Raw genomic sequence first — 18,452 nt, forward strand, 5'->3', positions numbered from 1 at the left:
TGTGGGGCCATCCACTGGAGCATGGTGAACCCACTAGGGGCCACGCCCTCAAAGGAAACCATGCTCCTCTCCCAAAAGGCATTGCCCGTCCATAGCTTCTAAGTCAGCTCCGTCCCCGTCTGTGCTACCAGGTTACCGGCTTGATCTTGCGAAGCTCTCGTACAGATAGCCACAAACACTTTTGAGTTCAGGAGTACAGTGGTCCTGTTGTGTCCAGAAATGCCTTTTGCTCTGGTCCTCCCCGACCTCTGACTCTGACAGTCTTTTCCTCCTCTGTTCTGAAGTGGTCCCTGAACCTTGTGCTGAGGGGTGCTACAGATGTCCCACGTGTGGGTGAGCACTCCACTGATGACTCTTCTCTGCAGTTGTGAGTTTCTGAGTTAACCAGTGTCCGTGGCAGAAAGAAAGGTCTCTGTTGATGTCTGAGAGCTGCACTGACCTGTGGATATAGAGGTAGAAATGGAGAGAGCAGGTTGATTCCTCGTATATTTAGCAGAGTGCTTGTAACAAACTCATCTCCAGGAACCGTGAGATTCCTACCCGCCATGGGCTCTTGGCTAGATTTACTCTACCAGGCATGTTTCCATAGTGGAGTGAGAGGGCCTTGAATCAACCAGAAATCAGTTGGTTACCCCTGTGGATTCACATCACTGTTGTACCTGTGGGCAAGGCTTGCCACACTGCTCTCTAGTGTAGCTCACAGCTGGGGGAGTCTGTTGATGACTCTGACCACAGCAGGCTACACAGCACTTTAGGTACTATGAGAGCTAATCATTGGGAAGGAAGATTCCTGGTCAGTAGCACGTTCATTTCTCCATCTTTTATGATTCATATATATTCACCAGTAGGGCCTAAACTATCCAGTTCTAGTGAATATCCAAGAATAAGGCCAATAGCCTGTATTGTTTGACTAAAAAGTTGAGGGGAGATATTCTATATCTGGCATTAGACCTTTTATTTGACAACCTATAGCTTCTTAGAGAAATATTCTATATCATATATATTCTGTATAAATTATATAGTATATAATATATTATAATATATGTTATATATAATATACATACACACATATATACATGTGTATATGATTTTAGTTGTAGTAACCCTACATAGGGGTGAAATAGATATGAATCATAAAATATGGAGAAATTAACGTGCTTGTCAGTGACAAGGAATCTTCCTTCCCGATGATTAGCTCTCATAGTACCAAAGGCACTACATATGTAGCCTGCTGTGGTCAGAGTCATCAACAGACTCCCCCAGCTGTGAGCTACACTAGAGAGCAGTGTGGCAAGCCCTTGCCCACAGGTACAACAGTGACGTGAATCCACAGGGGTAACCAACTGATTTCTGGTTGATTCAAGTCTCTCTTACTCCACAGGAGGAAACATGTTTGGTACGGTGAATCTTCCAAGATTTCTGCTTTTTCCAATCCTTTAAAATAAACTTGTGGTGAAATGTATAACACGGAATTTGACATTTTAATATCTTCCTTTAAAAACCTCCCAATGGCATTGAAGAAGTGGATTAGGAAGCTATTATGGAACCATCGGCGGCCCTGTCCCATTCTTTAGCGCTCAGATAAAACCCAGGGACAAATATCAGCCACCGGGGAAGAATTTATACACCAACCCGGGAAAAAAAGGAACTGGATACGGGTAAGATATTCCCAGTACCTTTGTGTAGTTTATTGTGAATTTACAAAATCATCTGAGCTCTCATCCACTGTCACCTATTCCTTTTTTTTAGTTATGCCAATGTTACCATAGGCAGGCAGCTTTCACACTCTTCTGACTTGTACGATGCAGCGAAACAGAATTTTAAGGTAAAATCGTATGTTCTAAATGTTTCAACCTTTATTTGTTCAACTTTGAGAATTAACTCACAATAAAATTTTATTTTGTTCTGTCTTTTTGATCACTGGGGTATCTGTGTGTTGACAATATTCTAGGCCAGCAGTTAGTAAAATAAAGAGAGTCTGATGAAACATGACCATGGTCTAGTAAACACAGGAGTCTTCAAATATTTTTATGTGAGTCTGGAGAGACGGCTCAATGGCTAAGAGCACTGTCTGCTCCTCCAGAGGACCCGACTTTGAGTCCCAGCTCCCAAAATGCATTTCACAACCACCTGCAAATCTGGTTCCAGGGTATCCAGTGCCCTCTTCTGGCCTGTGTTGGCAACAGGCATGCAAGTGGTTAACAGACATAAATGTAAGGCCAAACACCCGTGCACATGATATTTTAAAATTGTGTTTGAATAGCAGGCTTTAGATGAGTGTTAGCATTTCTGATGCGAAGGCCACACAGCAGGTCAGTGTAGTCAGAAGTCTTTGAGGGAAGAGCTTGGTAGCTCATTACCTGAAGGCAGAGGGCTAAGAACTCACAAAGTTCTAAGGGAACAGGATACAAAGCTAGGGGAGACTCCAAGGGGAGGGAGAACCCAGAGAACTACAGTCTGGGCCTGTGGCTCAGGGTTTCCTTTGCTGTGGTAAAACACTGATAGCAGCGTGGGAGCAAAGGCCTTATGTAAACTTACAACTGGTCACATGCCAGCACTGAGGGACATCTGGGCAGGAATTCGAGTGGGACAAGAACATGGAGGTGAGAATGGAAGCCGAAGCAGACGCTGCTTACTGGCTTGCTTAGCTTGTTTTCTTGGAGTCCCCAGGAGCAGCAGCAAGGGTGCCAGCATTCATGAGCTCCTGGATCAGTCATTAATTGAGGAAATGTACTTCAGACTTGCCTACTGGGAGTCTTGTTTGTAATTGAAGAAAACCTTTTTTTTTCATGTAAGATGTTTTGATTATGTTTTCCCCTCTCAAAATTCCTCCACAACCACCTTTTCCTTCTACCTACTCAATTTTGTGTTCTCCCTCTTTAAAACAGTGGTTCGAGACCTGTGGTTTGAGACCTCTTTAAGGTCACATGACAGTTATCCTGCTTATTGGATATTTATATTATAATCCATAACCATAGCAAAATCACATTTATGAAGTAGCAACAAAATCATTTTATGGTTGGGAGTCACCACAATGTAAGGAACTGTATTAAAGGGTCACAACATTAGGAAGGTTGAAAACCACTGCTTTAAAACAAACATAAAACAACACGCACACACACACAAAATCTAAGAAACACACAGACACCCAGACCCACACAGAGAGACACATACACAGACAGATAGACAGACAGACACACACACCTCTCAAATCAACAAAAATGGAAATAAAAATAAACAAGCAAAAGACCAGTAAGACAAAAAGTACCTAAACAAAGCAACATGTGGCAAAAAGACTGCAAAAAAAAAATCCATTGTGTTTATATTGTATTGGTGGACAACTCCTGGGCATGGGACCTACCCTGGAGTGTGGCTAACAAACCCAGTGAGACCCCACTGGAGAAAACTGGCTTTATCTTTGCCAGCAGGCATCATGTGCTGATAGCTTCTGGGTTATGGGTGGGAGGCCATGTCCACCTCCCCTGTCACTGCTGGAACCCCATCTGGCCTAAACCTATGCAGGATGAATGCGTACCATCACAGTATCTGAGTTCTTAGGAGTATCAGTCCTGCTGTGTCTGGGAGACTCCGTTGCTTTGGAGTCATCCGTCACCCACAGCTCTTATAATTTTCCTCCCTCCTCTTCTGCATAGCTCCCTGAACCTTGACGGGAGGGAGGGCTTTGGTGAAACATTCCATTTAGGGTTGAGTACTCCAAAGCCTCTTTGCACACTGTCCAGTTGTGGACATCTGTTTTAATTATAAACCACTAGAAGAAACTTCTCTGATGAGGGCTGGACAAGGCACTGATTTATGAAAATAGCAATATGTCATTAACAGACATTTTATTGCTATATTCCTTTAGCAGAATTGATGCTATTGGGTTTTCTTCTAGGCCTATCTAGATTCTTGGTCACTTTGGCTGTGTCAGGTATGGATCCCATCTCATCCAATGCTCCTTAAATCCAATCAGAGAGTGTTTGGTTACTCCCAAGACATTCGTGCCACTATCACTTTCACATTTTGGAGGCAGATTGCTGTTGTAGGTCACAGGGTATGTAGCTGGGAGATATTGATGAAGACTAAGGATGAAGGCCTGTTGATTCTCCTCCCATGGCATGCAGAGTGCCTTCCAGTACTGTGAACATTAGTGGAGTAAAGCTAGTAGTTAGACACTAGCTTGACTTCTCAGTTTTTGATGTCCTATGTAAGTACTGTCTTCAACCATAGGGCCTTACCATCTTCAACAATAAGGCCTTACCATCGTGTCATGGAGAGCAACATATATAGCCTTATCAATAGCTTCTATTGTTTGGGGTTTTTCACGGGACTCCCTTGGCCAACATCTCAACAAGATCTTCATTTCTGGTGCTGGAGATCATGACAGCATAAGATGTCTAGTTGGGGCTTTGTCTCCCCAGTTATTCGTTGACTCCATTTAGATTTCTTTCAGATATGTATGAATTTTAGGAAGTATCTATAGTAGTGTGTTTCTCTATGGCTTTTCAAATGGCCTATGGTGTTCATTGTCTCTCCCTTTATCCTTTTTTACCCTTCTATCCCTCTTTAATCTTATCCTAAGTTCCCCTTCATCTCTCTACTACAATATATTCTATTTCCTTTTCCTTGAGAGCTCCTCTCCTTTCTGCTAGTTCCTTACTAGGCACCTAACCTCTGTGGTTATTCAGATTGTAGCATATGTATAAGAGGCTTAAAGGCTACCATTCACATAGAAGAACAAACACATATTTGTCTTTTGGGGTTAGTTGCCTTGGGATGATTTTTTTTTTGTTCTGGTTATCCATTTACCCGAGAATTTCATATTGTCTAACAGATGCATATATTCCACTGTATAAATGTACCACTTTCTCATTGTCCATTCATCAGTTGATAGACATCATGGGTGTTTTCAGTTTCTGGCTATTATGAGTAGAGCAGCAGTGCACATGGCTGAGCACGTGTCCTTGGGTAGGATGAAGTGTCCTCTGGGTAGATGTCCAAGAGCAGTATAGCTGGGTCTCAAGGTAGATCAAGTCCCAGCTTCCTAGGGATGGCCACACCGACTCCCCTAGCTTTCACGCCTCTCATGATGGACAAGTGCTCCCCTTACTCCATGTCCTCATCCCATGAGATGTCATTTGTTTTATTGATCTTGGTCATTCTGACTGATGTAAGATGAATCTCAAAGTAATTTGAACTTTTTTAACTTGTGTTTCCCTGGTGACTAAGGATGTTAAACATCTAAGTTCTCCAGCCACGTGTCTTTTGAGAACTCTCTGCTTGGTTCTATTCCCAATTTTTCAATTGGCTTATTTGTTTTCTTGGTGTTCAGGTTTTGTACTCCTAGATATATCATTTATATACTAATTCTTTAATAGTTTTATAATTGACAAAGATCTTTTCCCATCCTGTAGACTGCTGCTTTGCCCCATGATCATATGCTGTACAGAAAGATTTCAGCTTTATGAGGTCTTATTTGTTAATTGTTGTTCTTAGTGGCTGTGCTGTCTATGTTCTGTACAGAATACCCTTTCCTGTGCCAAGGAATTTAAGTCTATCCTGTTTCTCTCTTTTATCAGAGTCAATGTATCTAGTTTTATATTGAGGTCTTTGATCCACTTGGAGTTGAATTTTGCACAGGGTGGTAAATATGATCTATTTATATTCTACATACAGCCATCCCTGCTTACCCAACATTTGTTGAAGAAGATGTCTTTTCTTCATTGTGTACTTTTGGCTGCTTTGTCAACAATCAAATGTTTATAGGTGTATGAGCTTACGTCTGAGTCTTCAATTTGATTTCATTGGTTGATGTGTCTGTCTTTATGCTACTGTATATTATTATAGGGCATTTTCACAACTGAAAGCATCTCCTTCCAAATGATCCTTGCTTGTATCAAGTTGAGATAAATCTAGCCAGCATAGCCTTCTAATGTCTTCTCATGAGCACTTTAATCTTATTTAAATTGTTCCTGTTCAGTTTGTTAAATGATGAAACATCAAATTTCATGTGTGTAAAAAATGAAAAAAAATCAACATTTTATCCTTCTAAATCTGTATTTCACATTTTTTTGCTATTTTATCAAGAGCTAGCAATTTAAAACTTAGTTCTTCCACATAGAGAGGATTGTAATATAAGACTGAAAAAATAACTTTCGTTTTGCTTGAGTATTAGGTACTAGAAATGTTATAATGTAAGCACTAAGTATTTTTTGTGCTTAGAACTAAAACCTGATATTTACTAAGGGCCAACCATGTGCCAAATGCGTTCTCTACCTAATCCCATGTAATCTTTGACAACATCAGGGGAAATACATCTTGTTTACATTCCAAATGTGACACCAAAGGTCAGCAGTTTCCTTTAATTCTTGAAAAATGCCAAAAAAGGAGGAAGGAGCTGGATGCTCAGGACTATAGTAAGGACTTGTTCAGGTGATAGATAAATAAATCTCAAGTAAATTCTGTCCAAAATGGGAGTTGCACTTATTCATCAGCAGGCGTGTTTCCTTCTTTACTTCTTTTCTTTCTCCCTTCCCTTCCTTTCTCCCCCCTCCCATCCCTTCTGCCCTCCATTCCCTGTCTCACTTGTTCCCCCCTCCCTCCCTCCCTCCCTCCCTCCCTCCCTCTTTCTTTCCTCCTTCCCTCCTCCCTCCCCCTCCCTTCCTTCCTCCCTTCCTCCCCCTCCCTTCCTTCCTCCCTTCCTTCCCTTCCCTCCTTCCTTCCTTCCTTCCTTCCTTCATCCTCCTCCTTTTTTAACTATAAAAGTTGAACATAAGGGAATATTTTCAACAGTACCACCCAGTGGCATGTGTTTTAGAATCTGCACATGTACAATTAATTTAAAAGGTGATTTTGGTCTTGAATTGTGTCTAACTTTCAAACTCTTTAATTTTCAGAAAGAAAGTGAAGAACACCATCGGTTAATGAAAGGGTCACCTTTCAAGCTGCATCTTCACCCAAAGGACTATTTTGATACTAACCCTTATTTTTTAGAGCATCCTTTACCTCCACTGAGGAGAGAGGAAAAGAAGGAGTCTTCTGTAAAGCCCTTTAAGCCCTCCTCTCCTGGCAAAAAGGTAAAACTTTTGAATGAGAAGTAATTGAGCATTATAAAGAAACACAAGCTCAAGCAGAGTGTGGGAGGACCATGTCTGTAATCCCCATCCTTCTGTAGCTGAAGCAGGAGGATTTTGAGGTTCAAGTCTAGCCCAGGCTATGTTGGAAGACCAGAGGGAATGAAGGAGGGAAATAGAGGGTGCTGGGGGTGGGGAGAACCTGTGTTTTGCTGTAAAATTGTTGAGGTGCCCATGTAAGCCTTTCTTTGTCTGAAGATTTATGAGATCATATAAAGCCGCAAAGCAGTCTGGGGAGATGGCTGTGATGAGCTGAAGTTGGGTCCCCAGCACCCAGGCAAAGCTGAGCCTGGTAGCATGCTCATGTAACTTTGGTGATGGGTGTAGGGTTGAGGGAGGAGACAGGCTGATCTGAGGAGCTTGCTGGCAGCTAGTGTAGCCAAGAATGCTGGCCAGCCAGTGTAGCCAAGAATGATCTCCAGATTTAGAGAGAGCCCTGTCTCAAAAACTTAAGGTGGCACTCGGAAAAGGAAGACGCCTAATATCAATGTCTGACCTCCACATGCCCAAGCTTTGACAAGCATAGCTGTGCACATGAATGCATGCGTGCATACCTCATGGATGCATACATGCACGAACACATGCATGCACACGCATACACACATGCACGCACACACACAACAGAGCCACAAAGCATGACTGGACTAAGAAAGACGTTACAGTGAAACAATTGCTGTTTGCTTCAGCTATGTTTGAATTTCCAACGAAGCTGTCACGTAAGTTTTGAAACAATGAAAATAATTGTTTCCTGCTGCTTTTTTCAGAAGCTTCTAAGGGGCGAGAATAAAAACAAAAGTGCTTTGACTGTTCATGAACATTACTTGAACCTTGGCCTTTCTGTTTCTGGCAGACCTTTCTCATCTTGTTGTAAACTCTATTAGCGTGCATCTGCTGGTTACATCGGGAAGATGTTTTTATAGACTAAGAATTTATATATTGTTGTCCTTTGCATTGAAATACTTTCTCTAGTCTGTGGTATCTATGTTTGCATGAGTGTCATGTACATGCAGGTGGAGGGCACTAGAGGGTATGGGATCCCTGGACACAGAGTTCCAGAGAGTTGAGAGTCACCAGTGTGGGTGTTGGGAAGAGGACCTAGGTCTTCTGCGAAAGCAGCCACTGTTCTCAGCCACTGAGTCATTTCTCTAGCCCCAAAGGGCTATCTTTATAAAGTCAAATTCTCACTTTGGAGAATATATTTCTTAATTTATATACCAGCTGACTGGTCTATCTGTTTGTTTCTTCTGTATCACTTTTAGTTGCTTTTATATTTAATGTTAGATAGTCTAATCTTTTTCTTACTTCTCTTTAAAATAGCTAAATGGACTAATGTTAATTCTATACGAATCCAGACTTATTTTAAATCCCCCAAACAAAAAACCTGTGCTAAAGGGCTTGGAAGGTGACTCAGTGGGTAAGAACATGTCTCTGAATGCATAAGGATCTGACTTTGAATCCCTAGAACTCATGTAAAAAGGCCAGGCCATAACCCCAGCACTGGGGCATGGAGACAGGCAGATTCTGTCACCAGAGCTTGCTGGTCATGCAGACAGCTGAGGAGAAACAGTGAGCTTCCAGTTTAGTGAGGGAACCTGTCTCAAGATAGTAAGTCAGACAATTATAGACAAAGACCCCTAATGCCCCCATCTAGTCTCTGTATGCTCATGTGCACAAGACTACAAGTTCAAATGCACACATCACCCCCCACCACACACACACACACACACACACACACACACACATACACACGCACACGCACACCCCTACATGCTCACAAAACCTCTGTGATACTTCATTAGAAAATTAAATGTTTAGATTTTTACTGTATTAGCATATTTATAACTTGGATGTTCTGATCTAGGAGCTAACTGTTTACAAAGGGTCTCTTGGTGTCTTTTGAGGAGTTTTTGTAGCGCTTTCTGCTCTATATCACCTAGGCCCACACACTTTGTATTTGTTCCTAGTTACTTTAAGGAAATATGTGCTGCTTTTTAATTATTTTGTTATCAAGGGCCATAAACATTAGATCATCTTCCTCCCCCCACCCCTGGTTTTACTTGTTATGAAAGATAACTAACAGTAATATATTCCTTAGAATCAGTTTCACTTGCTAATGCTGTTGGTCTTTGCATATCATATACATTTTGCTTGTTAGTATTTTATTAAGAAGTTCTATAACAGTTTTCTAATTAATGAGTGTGTCTGTCTGTGTGTGTGTAAGTATGTATGTATGTATGTATGTATGTATGTATGTATGTATGAATGTATGCATGCATGCACATGTCTATGGAGATCAGAAGAGGGAGTTGGATCCCCTAGAGGGGAAGTTACAGGCAGGTCTGAGCCACTGGACTTGGGTACTGAGACCCAAACTTGGGTTTTCTGCAAAAGCAGTATGAATTCTTTGTAGACAACACATCTGAAGCCACCCACGTTTCTTTATTTCCCTTCTTCATTTTTCTTTTCTTTCTCCTCTTTCCCCCTGCTTCTTTCTCTCTTCTCCTCCCCACCCCATATCCCATTTTTGTGGTACTGGGTATCAAACTATGACCTTGCACACACCAGACAAAGGACCGTGTAGGAACTGCTTTCCGACCCTTTGCATCAATAGCAGAATTATTTTAAAATTCCTTGTTCTATTTGGTATAGAACACAGAGGCCAGCCAAGTTAAGTAATTATGGAGGCCTCGTCTCTTATTACAATTTAAATAGTACTGGCAATTTCTGCTCCTCACAAAGCCTTGTAGAGAGTCACATGGGGAGTTCTGGGCTTCACCTGCCTCAGGGCAGCTCTTTGTTAGCTCTCCCAATGCTTTCCCTCCCTCCTGCCCCTTACAACCTCTCTGTCTCTTTCTGGCCAATTTGAATAATTTGGGTTTTCTTAAAATTATTAATTTTAGTCAGATTTTAAAACTTACTAAAAATTACAAATTATTTTTTATTTTTGAAATTGTATATAAGTACTGATTTCCATTATTTATATATAAGTACCAATTTTTATTATTTATCTTATTCTTCAAGGGTTCATTGGGTGATTTTATTTACCATGTACAGTTTAATTTTTATACATTTTGAGTTTATATTTTTAAATTTGTTTATCTCTACTTTTCTGAAGCTTCCTTATAGCTTTTCAGAATAATCTCTGTGTTCCAAATGTGGAAGACATGGAAAGTCAGAAGAGTATCTGTCTTAGTTAGGGTTTCCATTGCTATGATAAAACACCATGAGCAAACGCATTTGAGGAGAAAATGGTTATTTCAGGTCACAGTTAATCCACCACAGGAGGGAGTCAGGAGGGACTGAAGCAGGAATATGGGATTTTGAATTAAGAATCTGTGGTTCTGGTCATCTGGGGTTGAAAAGCCAGCTGGAATTAAGAAGATGCTTCTCTCTCTCTCTCTCTCTCTCTCTCTCTCTCTCTCTCTCTCTCTCTCTCTCTCTCTCTCTCTCTCTCCTGGAGGTAACTCTGTAGAACATGCCAGCCTTAAGCCCACAGAGATCCGCCTGCTTCTGCCTTTAGAGTGCTGGGATTAAAGGCTTGCACCGCCACTCCCTGCTGCTGTCTCTTTTAATCAATGTTAATTTCGCAGCTCCAGTTAACCAGCATCATTGTTCCAGCAAAGCAAAGGTTTGGAATTCCTCATAGCACATTGGTCAATGCAATGCCCGTGTCCAGATTGCAACCGAATCTTGGAAGCACAAAACCCAGCATTTGATAACATAGTGCACAACCCCAACATCTCCTCCTTTTAAGTCCAATAAAAGGGTCTTTCAGTAACAATAATAACTATATACAACAAGAAAAATTATGAAACAACTATGAAAACTATCATGTAAGAATTACATTTATAATGTCTATTTGTATTTGGCAATGTAGGAGAAAGTTTTCAATTATCTATTTTATCTTGGTGAATTCAGAGTTCTATGCCTAAATCAATTTCTATCATAACTTGCATTACCAACCTAAAACATATCCTTAGACTTAAGCATATTTTCTCAAATCCTAAACAACTTAAGCCTTAATTGTAAGACTATAAGTATCGAGACTTCAACCCCATCAGAGACCTGAGAAGGAAGAAATATTATCTAAGAATGAAGTGCAGGCAAGCAGCTTCCGAAACTATAAAAATGTCAGAGAAAGTTGGCTGTCTGGAAAGTTACCCACAAATTTTTCTGAGTCATAGGAGTATCAGCCTTATGGCTCAGTATATCTGACAGACTTTTCTGTAAAACAGGAGTCATGAAGGACTTGACTATCTTTTTCTTGCAAAGCCTCGCAGTTGACTTCCTGCATCCGTGTTTGTCCACTTTGGACAGCATACTGTCAGCAGTTGAAGCAAGAGCAGCTTTACCATGCTTGAAGCAAACCCCATAAGGAGATTCTTTGATGTTCATCATCTTCTTTGAAGGGGGTTCTGACAGGAGCTGATATGTTTCAAGTTAAAAAAATCATAAAATGCCATAATCTGTAGGTCTCTGAGGTTTTTGAAGACCTTCTGTCTAGTATATCTGAATTGGCAAACATTGCTTGCTATTAGCTATTTACTATCTGTCCAACCTGGGAAGCATATTTCTGTTAACGAGACTAGTATCTAACATGATCCTGAGTTGATAGTTTGACTGCTAACTTGCATTTCTTAATTATGCTAAAGCTTGTAATAGCAGCTCCTACAAGGATTGGAACTTAATGTTGCATTTTGAAGAGTTACTTAGGTACAATGTCTCAAATTGGAGTTGAAAACATACATGCATATTTTGTTGTAGCAAAATATAACCTTAAATTGGCATCAAGATACAGAGATCCATACCAATGTAAGCTTGTTAGTACTCCGGGGTCTAAAAGTAGATTCGAAAATCATAAGAATCCCCTACGGTTCTTATATTATTCCCATATTCCCCCTTCCTTCCATCTCTTCTCCCCCTTTTCACTCTAACATTAGATAGGAGAGAGAGGAGGATAGAGGGAGAAAGAGAGAGAAAAAGAAATCCCAGAGTCTAACCACCTTACTGTTTCCTCCCTGACCAAGACCATTAACACTGAATTCCTAAAACAACACTGACCATTCACTACCCACAGGACAACCATAAAGATCTACCCCACCTTCTGGGAATGGGGCACAGTTCTCTTAAAATTGTTTACTGTTGATTTGGGGTGTCACTTTTCTTTTGCCCCCCCCCCGCCTCCAAATCGGGATAATAGTCAACTCAGCCTTATGAAAATTAGCTGTAGCATTTGTTGTCTGGTCTCTGCACGCTGAGAAAGTTGAGGGCTTAACTGAAGTCTGACTGGAGCAGTCTGTGAGGGTGGGCCAAGTGAGGTTACCAGCTTTCTTTGACGCTGTCTCAGAATCAGGTTTTATGTCATGATGTCTAAAGAAACTTGTATTCTAATTGGTACATATGTCTGAGCATCGTCAGTTTTAATTTGCAAAGGCATTTCCAAGATAGTCGTTATCTCCAATAAACGCTTAATCCTAAAATCATCCTGTTCAGAATTCAAAGCGAATGCCTGTTGGAGTTCTGAGCATGCATCAATACCATGGTACATCCACCTATGTGCATATCTCAGTTCTCCAAACTCTATAAAGCTCATAATTATCGTAGAACATTGCTCTGAAGTGTCATCATTAAGTAAAATCTGCATTTTTAACCCTCAATTGTTAGAGCATGAGACTCTTAATCTCAAGGTTGTTAATTCATTCGAGCTCTATATCAGGTGACATGTTAAAATAATTTGAGGAAGGGGGTCTGCCCTACTTCAGCCTATATAGCTCTGGAATAAAAGTCACAGAAACCTCATATTTTTATTAACAAGCTGTAGGCCTAGGCTGGGCAGGTTCTGAGCTCTACAACCCTACACCCCACTCATAGGCCCTGTGAAACTCACTGTTCGTGTTTTGCCTGGTTTGCTTTATTCCATGTGTGTACTCAGGGGGAGCCTCTCTTGGCCACATGCTCCTGGTCCATCCTGCTGCATGGTTGACTTCCTTTTCTCCCTCTCCTCTCTCCTCTTCACAGTCCCTACCTGAGACCCCCTCACTTAATCTCAAGTCTCTTCTTTCTCTCTCTTCTGCCCAGTCATAGGCTCTACCCTTTTACTATCCAATCAGAGATTAATGGGGAGCATTCTTTGTATCATGTTGGTTAATACAATGCCCAAGTCCAGATCAGAACCTGATTCTGGGGCACAGAACTCAGCATCTGAATACACAGTGCACAAGATCAACCCCAACATATCACTTTAGTGGTTCTTAGTTCAAAATGGCCAATGGCCCTGCCAAAGTCGTTATGGGTTTCTCAAACTCACTTCTTGAATGTCACAATCCAGGCCTCCATCTTTTCCACTGCTCTCAAAATTCTTATCTTCCAAGCTCCCACAGAATGGCCTGCTGATTTCTGACCACTCAATAGCCTTTTAAAGTCTAAGTTCCAAAATTCCTTTTATATTTCTTCCCCCAAAACATGGTCCAGTTTGTCACAGCAATACCCCACAGTCCTGGTACCAATTCCTACCTTAGTTAGGATTATTATTGCTATGATGACACACCATGATCAAAGCAACTTGGGAAGAAAAGGTTTATATCAGCCTACAAATCCTGCTGAGGGAAGTCAAGCCAGGAAACTAGGGGGTCTGGAGGCGAGGGGAGCAGAAGTCATGGAGGAGAGTTGCTTACTGTTCTGTTCAGCCCAGTTTCTTATACACGCTCAGACCGCAAGCCCAGGGATGGTACCTCTTACAAAAGGCTGGACCCTCCCATATCAGTCATTGATCAAGAAAATGACCAACAGGCCTCCTTATGGGGCCATCTTATGAAGCATTTTCTTGATTAAAATACTTCTTCCCAGGTGATCCTACCTGTGTCACTAGCCGGCACAGTATCTCCTCTGTAGGATGCATTTTCTCACGACCTATTCAAGATTTTTTGGACATTTGTGTTTCAGCTAATAGTACATACTAGTGTTAGTTCTCTCATGGGATGCTTCCTAAGGGTTCTTGAACATTCTGTGATAACTATGAAACAAGGACTTTGAAAACAGAAAACTATTCTGGATAATTAAAATATACACATAATTCTTTGAGAAAAAGTAAGTATGTATATAATTACTGTCTAGTTTTAATCTACATATATTTGGATTTAGATATTGGAGGAAAAGGATTCTTAATTAAATGGATTATAATTTCACAGAATTAATGGGTTTGGTTGTTTCTTCTTTGCTTCTTCTCCTTACATTACTGTGGATCAAAGCCAGGGCTTCACCCTCCATAGGCAAATGCTCTTCCATTGAGCTATATCCCTATCTTCACACACTTCTTCCTCCTCCCCTAACTGTTACCTACCAGCACACACAAGGTCTAGTTAGTAGAAGCCTAGGCAGTCTTCAAAATGATAATCTTTGATCCTCAGCTCTTGGCTGAAATTACAGCCATATATCACCAAATAAAATTATCTTAATGACTATATAACTGTCAAGTCAGTTTAACATATCCAAGTAATTTCAGTTCTATATCACATAGGTAGAAAATATTTGCATGAACTTCTCTTATTAGACACTAAGTATATTCTAGAGGAGACCACATTTTCCTTACACCATCTATGACCATGCTATTCCTTTGGGTGTGTGTGGGGGATTGCTAATGCCAAGCTCCCTACCTCTTTCCACAGAGAAATATAGCTTATGTTTGTCTCATTCCTTCATCAATAGGCTTACTAAATCACTAGTTGATAGCTTGATTAAAGTTGCAATAAAACATCCATGCTTGGTAACAGAATAGAACATTATCTTCTTCAGTCATTTTTATAGAAAACTACTAGAATCACAATGTTTGGATCCTACATAGTTGGCAGCAGAGAGACCCTTTGCTGGTGTTTGAACAGAATGAATAACTTTCTTTAAATGTAAAACCAACTCCATCAACTAGAAAAGTATATATGAACGTCTTCACAATGTAATTTTATAGAGGCATTTTACAAACTTATATTGAACTATCTTGTTTTTACTTATAGGCTGGTGGAATGAAAGCAGGAACATTTGAACCTTACCCATCACACTCAGCTGACCCTTATGTGGTGAAAGTGGGAAAGGTGATGCCTTCGAAAGGTGAAAAGGTTTTCCACCCACCAAACGGACCAAAAAGCAGACCCATTGAAAGTATAATGGCGCTGAATGTCAGAAGGTAGGCTTAGCTTATACTCACTCCGTAACCAAGAAAGATTATTTCTACCTTTTTGATGCCCTAACCAGTACAGATGGGTGTGAGCTGCCTAGGGGCGGGGGCTCTGCTGGGTCCTTTGCAAAACCAACAAATTCTCTGAGTCTTTGGTCTTCTCCAGTTCCATTGCACATAATTTTTAAATGGAAGATCTGGGCACAGCGGCTGGAGAGACAGCTCAGTGATTAAAAGCACTGGCTGCTCTCCTAGAGAACCTGGATCGATTCCCTCATGGTGCCTCACAACCATCCGTTAACTCCAGATCCAGGATAGCTGAAGCCCTCTTCTGGCCTCTGCAGGTACTGCATGGTTCATAGACACGTGCAGGCAGAGCACTCATACACATAAAACAAAACCTTAAAAACAAGGCAATACTAGGAAGCGCAAGGCCCTGGGTTCGGTCCCCAGCTCCGAAAAAAAAAAAACAAAAAAAAACAAGGCAATATCAGCATACTCTGTGTTGCTACCTCTGTTATGAAAGGTGTTCATTATGAGTCTCTTGAGACTCCCTGGATATTGTGCACACAGTAACATTTTCTGTTCCCCAGCAATCATGTGGAATCCTAATGACCCTTGAAAGTTCCAACTTTGAAATATCCACCTGTAAAATTAAGATATACTCTAGATAATTAAAAATATAAATATGATGTGAATAGAGATGTGTGTATATTATCAAATGTTATCTAGTTTACAGTATTTGGTAAGAAGAACTGAAGTCTGTGTGGCCATAACCTGCTATGTGCTCCCCCTTCTTTATTTAAATACATTCTTTGCTTCAGTTACATGAAATTCACATTATACCAACTGTTATTTAGCTTGCCTGCTACATTGCTAATAAGATGCTCATTTGCTGAGCAGAAACTGAAGGAAAGGCCATCCAGAGACTGCCCCATCTGGGGATCCAGCCCATACACAGACACCAAACCCAGGCAATAGTGCTGATGCCAAGAAGTGCATGCAGACAGGAGCCTGATATAGCTGTCTCCTGAGAGGCTTTGCCAGAGCCTGACAAATACAGAGGCAAATGCTCGCAGCAAACCATCGAACTGAGAACGGGGTCCCCATTGGAGGAGTTGGAGAAAGGATTGAAGGAGCTGAAGGTGCTTGCAACCCCATAAGAATAACAATGCCAACAACCAGAGCTCCCAGGAACTAAACCACCATCCAAAGAGTACACACGGACAGACCCATGGCTCCAGCTGCATATGTAGCAGAAGATGGCCTTGCAGGGCACCAATGGGAGGAGAGGCCCTTGAACATATCACTGAGCATTAGACCTTACAATGGGAGGAGAGGCCATTGAACATATTACTGAACATTAGACCTTACAATGTGAGGAGAGGCCATTGAACATATCACTGAGCATTAGACCTTACACTATAGGGATCTTTGCTCATGTAGCTGTAGGACTCTTATATTGTTAGACAAGATGTGGAGCTCGTTATTTCTTGATTGTAAACATCCAAAGCATTAATTACAGAAGGCCGTGTCCTCCTATTGCTTTTAAGCTGTGATTATTACGTGCACATTTATTTTAAACTTCATTAGAAATGCTACAATTAATGTCTTTCCCATGAACTCATCTTTTAAAATGTAACAATATTGCAATCACCTACAATGTAGTGCATGCAGATTTTATGTTAAGTAATCATTTCTCCAAATGCTTGATTTCAGACACACCAGAAGAGGGCATCAGATCCCATTACAGATGGTTGTGAGCCACCATGTGGTTGCTGGGAATTGAACTCAGGACCTCTGGAAGAGCAGTCAGTGCTCTTAACCACTGAGCCATCTCTCCAGCCCAATGCTTGATTTCAGTAGCCATAATATCACCAAATGGTAAATAGAAATGAAACCATGCAGTCTAGGCAAAGTCTCTTGGTTACAAGGCAATGTCGAGATGAAAGGTCCTCACTAGGTGAATATGGGGCTAATTCCAAGCTAATTTTGTGTATTCTTTAAAGTACTTTACAGATTTGTAAAGTGAAATAGATTTTGAATTAGCAAAATTAAAATATTCTGAAAGAACAAATTAAAACTAAGGCATTTGTCTAAGCAATTTTTCCATACACAGCCAGGGGGTAGATGTGTTATTTAGGCTACTGTGTTTAAGAATGGCGTTCTATGTGGGACAGTTGGCAGAGCATTGGATCTGGACATAGGACCCACAGCACCCTTATCCTGTGTGCCTTAGCTTTATCCTGTGGCAGGCCAGCTGTCAGGTCTCTGTCAACATCATCTAATAGAACATATAATGAAACTGGGATGGTTAAGTTCTCTGTGGTCTCGTCTCTCCAACAGCAAAGCTGAGAGTTTCCTGGTCCACTAGTAATATGTTTAGAGCAGAGAAGCAGCAATTGACGATCTCCAGCAACCCAGAAGCCTATTTGTGTGTTAGTAGCTTCAAGATTATTGAAGTCTATTTCTACTTGGTCGTAATCACCCTAAATCCAGCTTCACATCCTTCTATACTAATTTGAAAGCTAATAAACTCATGGATACTGGTAGTGAAATGCATGTCACAATTTTTCTGCTTCTTAGATTTTCTAAGTAGACCTGCTTTTAGTTCAGAGTTGAGTTTTTTGTTGTTTTGTTTTGTTTTTAAGTCGATGAGACTCCTTTGCTTGTTGGCTGGGGTTCTGAAGAGCTCAGTAACAGATTCCTTATCTGGAGTGTGTCAGAGCCCAAGTTTACCAGCACCACAGACAATTCATTGCTGTTGGATTTTATGTTATAAAAACATTAGTTTGGCTTTTTAATGAGAATATTGAAAGAATGTGAAGGTGTAGTATCCAGACTGGTAAGATTAAATGCACATTTCTTTTCCATTTTAGGGCACTAAATGTGAAGAACTACAAGAATGCCTCCTCTTCCACACTGGAAAAACAGCTAGTTTACTAGATCCTCTTGGAAGCGCAGAGAATTCACAATGTTCTGGAACAAGCAGCTCTGCAGCAGCTAAAGGAAATTTAAACATGAGGCTCAACTCTAATGTCCTTCCTGATTTTAATGCTTTTTAATAAATAATGTTGGCTAATGACTTAACTTGGGGTTGCTGACCTACATTGACATTTCTAGGTAGAATATACTCTTCAAAAAAAAATTGT

General features: G+C 40.8%; 1 protein-coding gene across 3 annotated transcripts in view; it reads left to right on the top strand.

Moving 5' to 3' along the window:
* Positions 1-18,390, top strand: part of Cfap96 (cilia and flagella associated protein 96) — a 24,554-nt gene extending 6,164 nt beyond the window's left edge. For all 3 annotated transcript variants that reach the window (XM_006253170.4, XM_006253169.5, XM_577523.9), the window contains exons 4-8: positions 1,521-1,658; positions 1,750-1,825; positions 6,897-7,076; positions 15,140-15,309; positions 18,180-18,390. In XM_006253170.4, the coding sequence (XP_006253232.1) occupies positions 1,521-1,658; positions 1,750-1,825; positions 6,897-7,076; positions 15,140-15,309; positions 18,180-18,246 (631 nt within the window). In that variant the 3' untranslated portion in view covers positions 18,247-18,390. The remainder of the gene's footprint in view (positions 1-1,520; positions 1,659-1,749; positions 1,826-6,896; positions 7,077-15,139; positions 15,310-18,179) is intronic.
* Positions 18,391-18,452: the final 62 nt, after the last annotated feature.

The sequence above is a fragment of the Rattus norvegicus genome, chromosome 16 (assembly GCF_036323735.1).
Source record: "Rattus norvegicus strain BN/NHsdMcwi chromosome 16, GRCr8, whole genome shotgun sequence".
Lineage (NCBI taxonomy): Eukaryota > Metazoa > Chordata > Mammalia > Rodentia > Muridae > Rattus > Rattus norvegicus.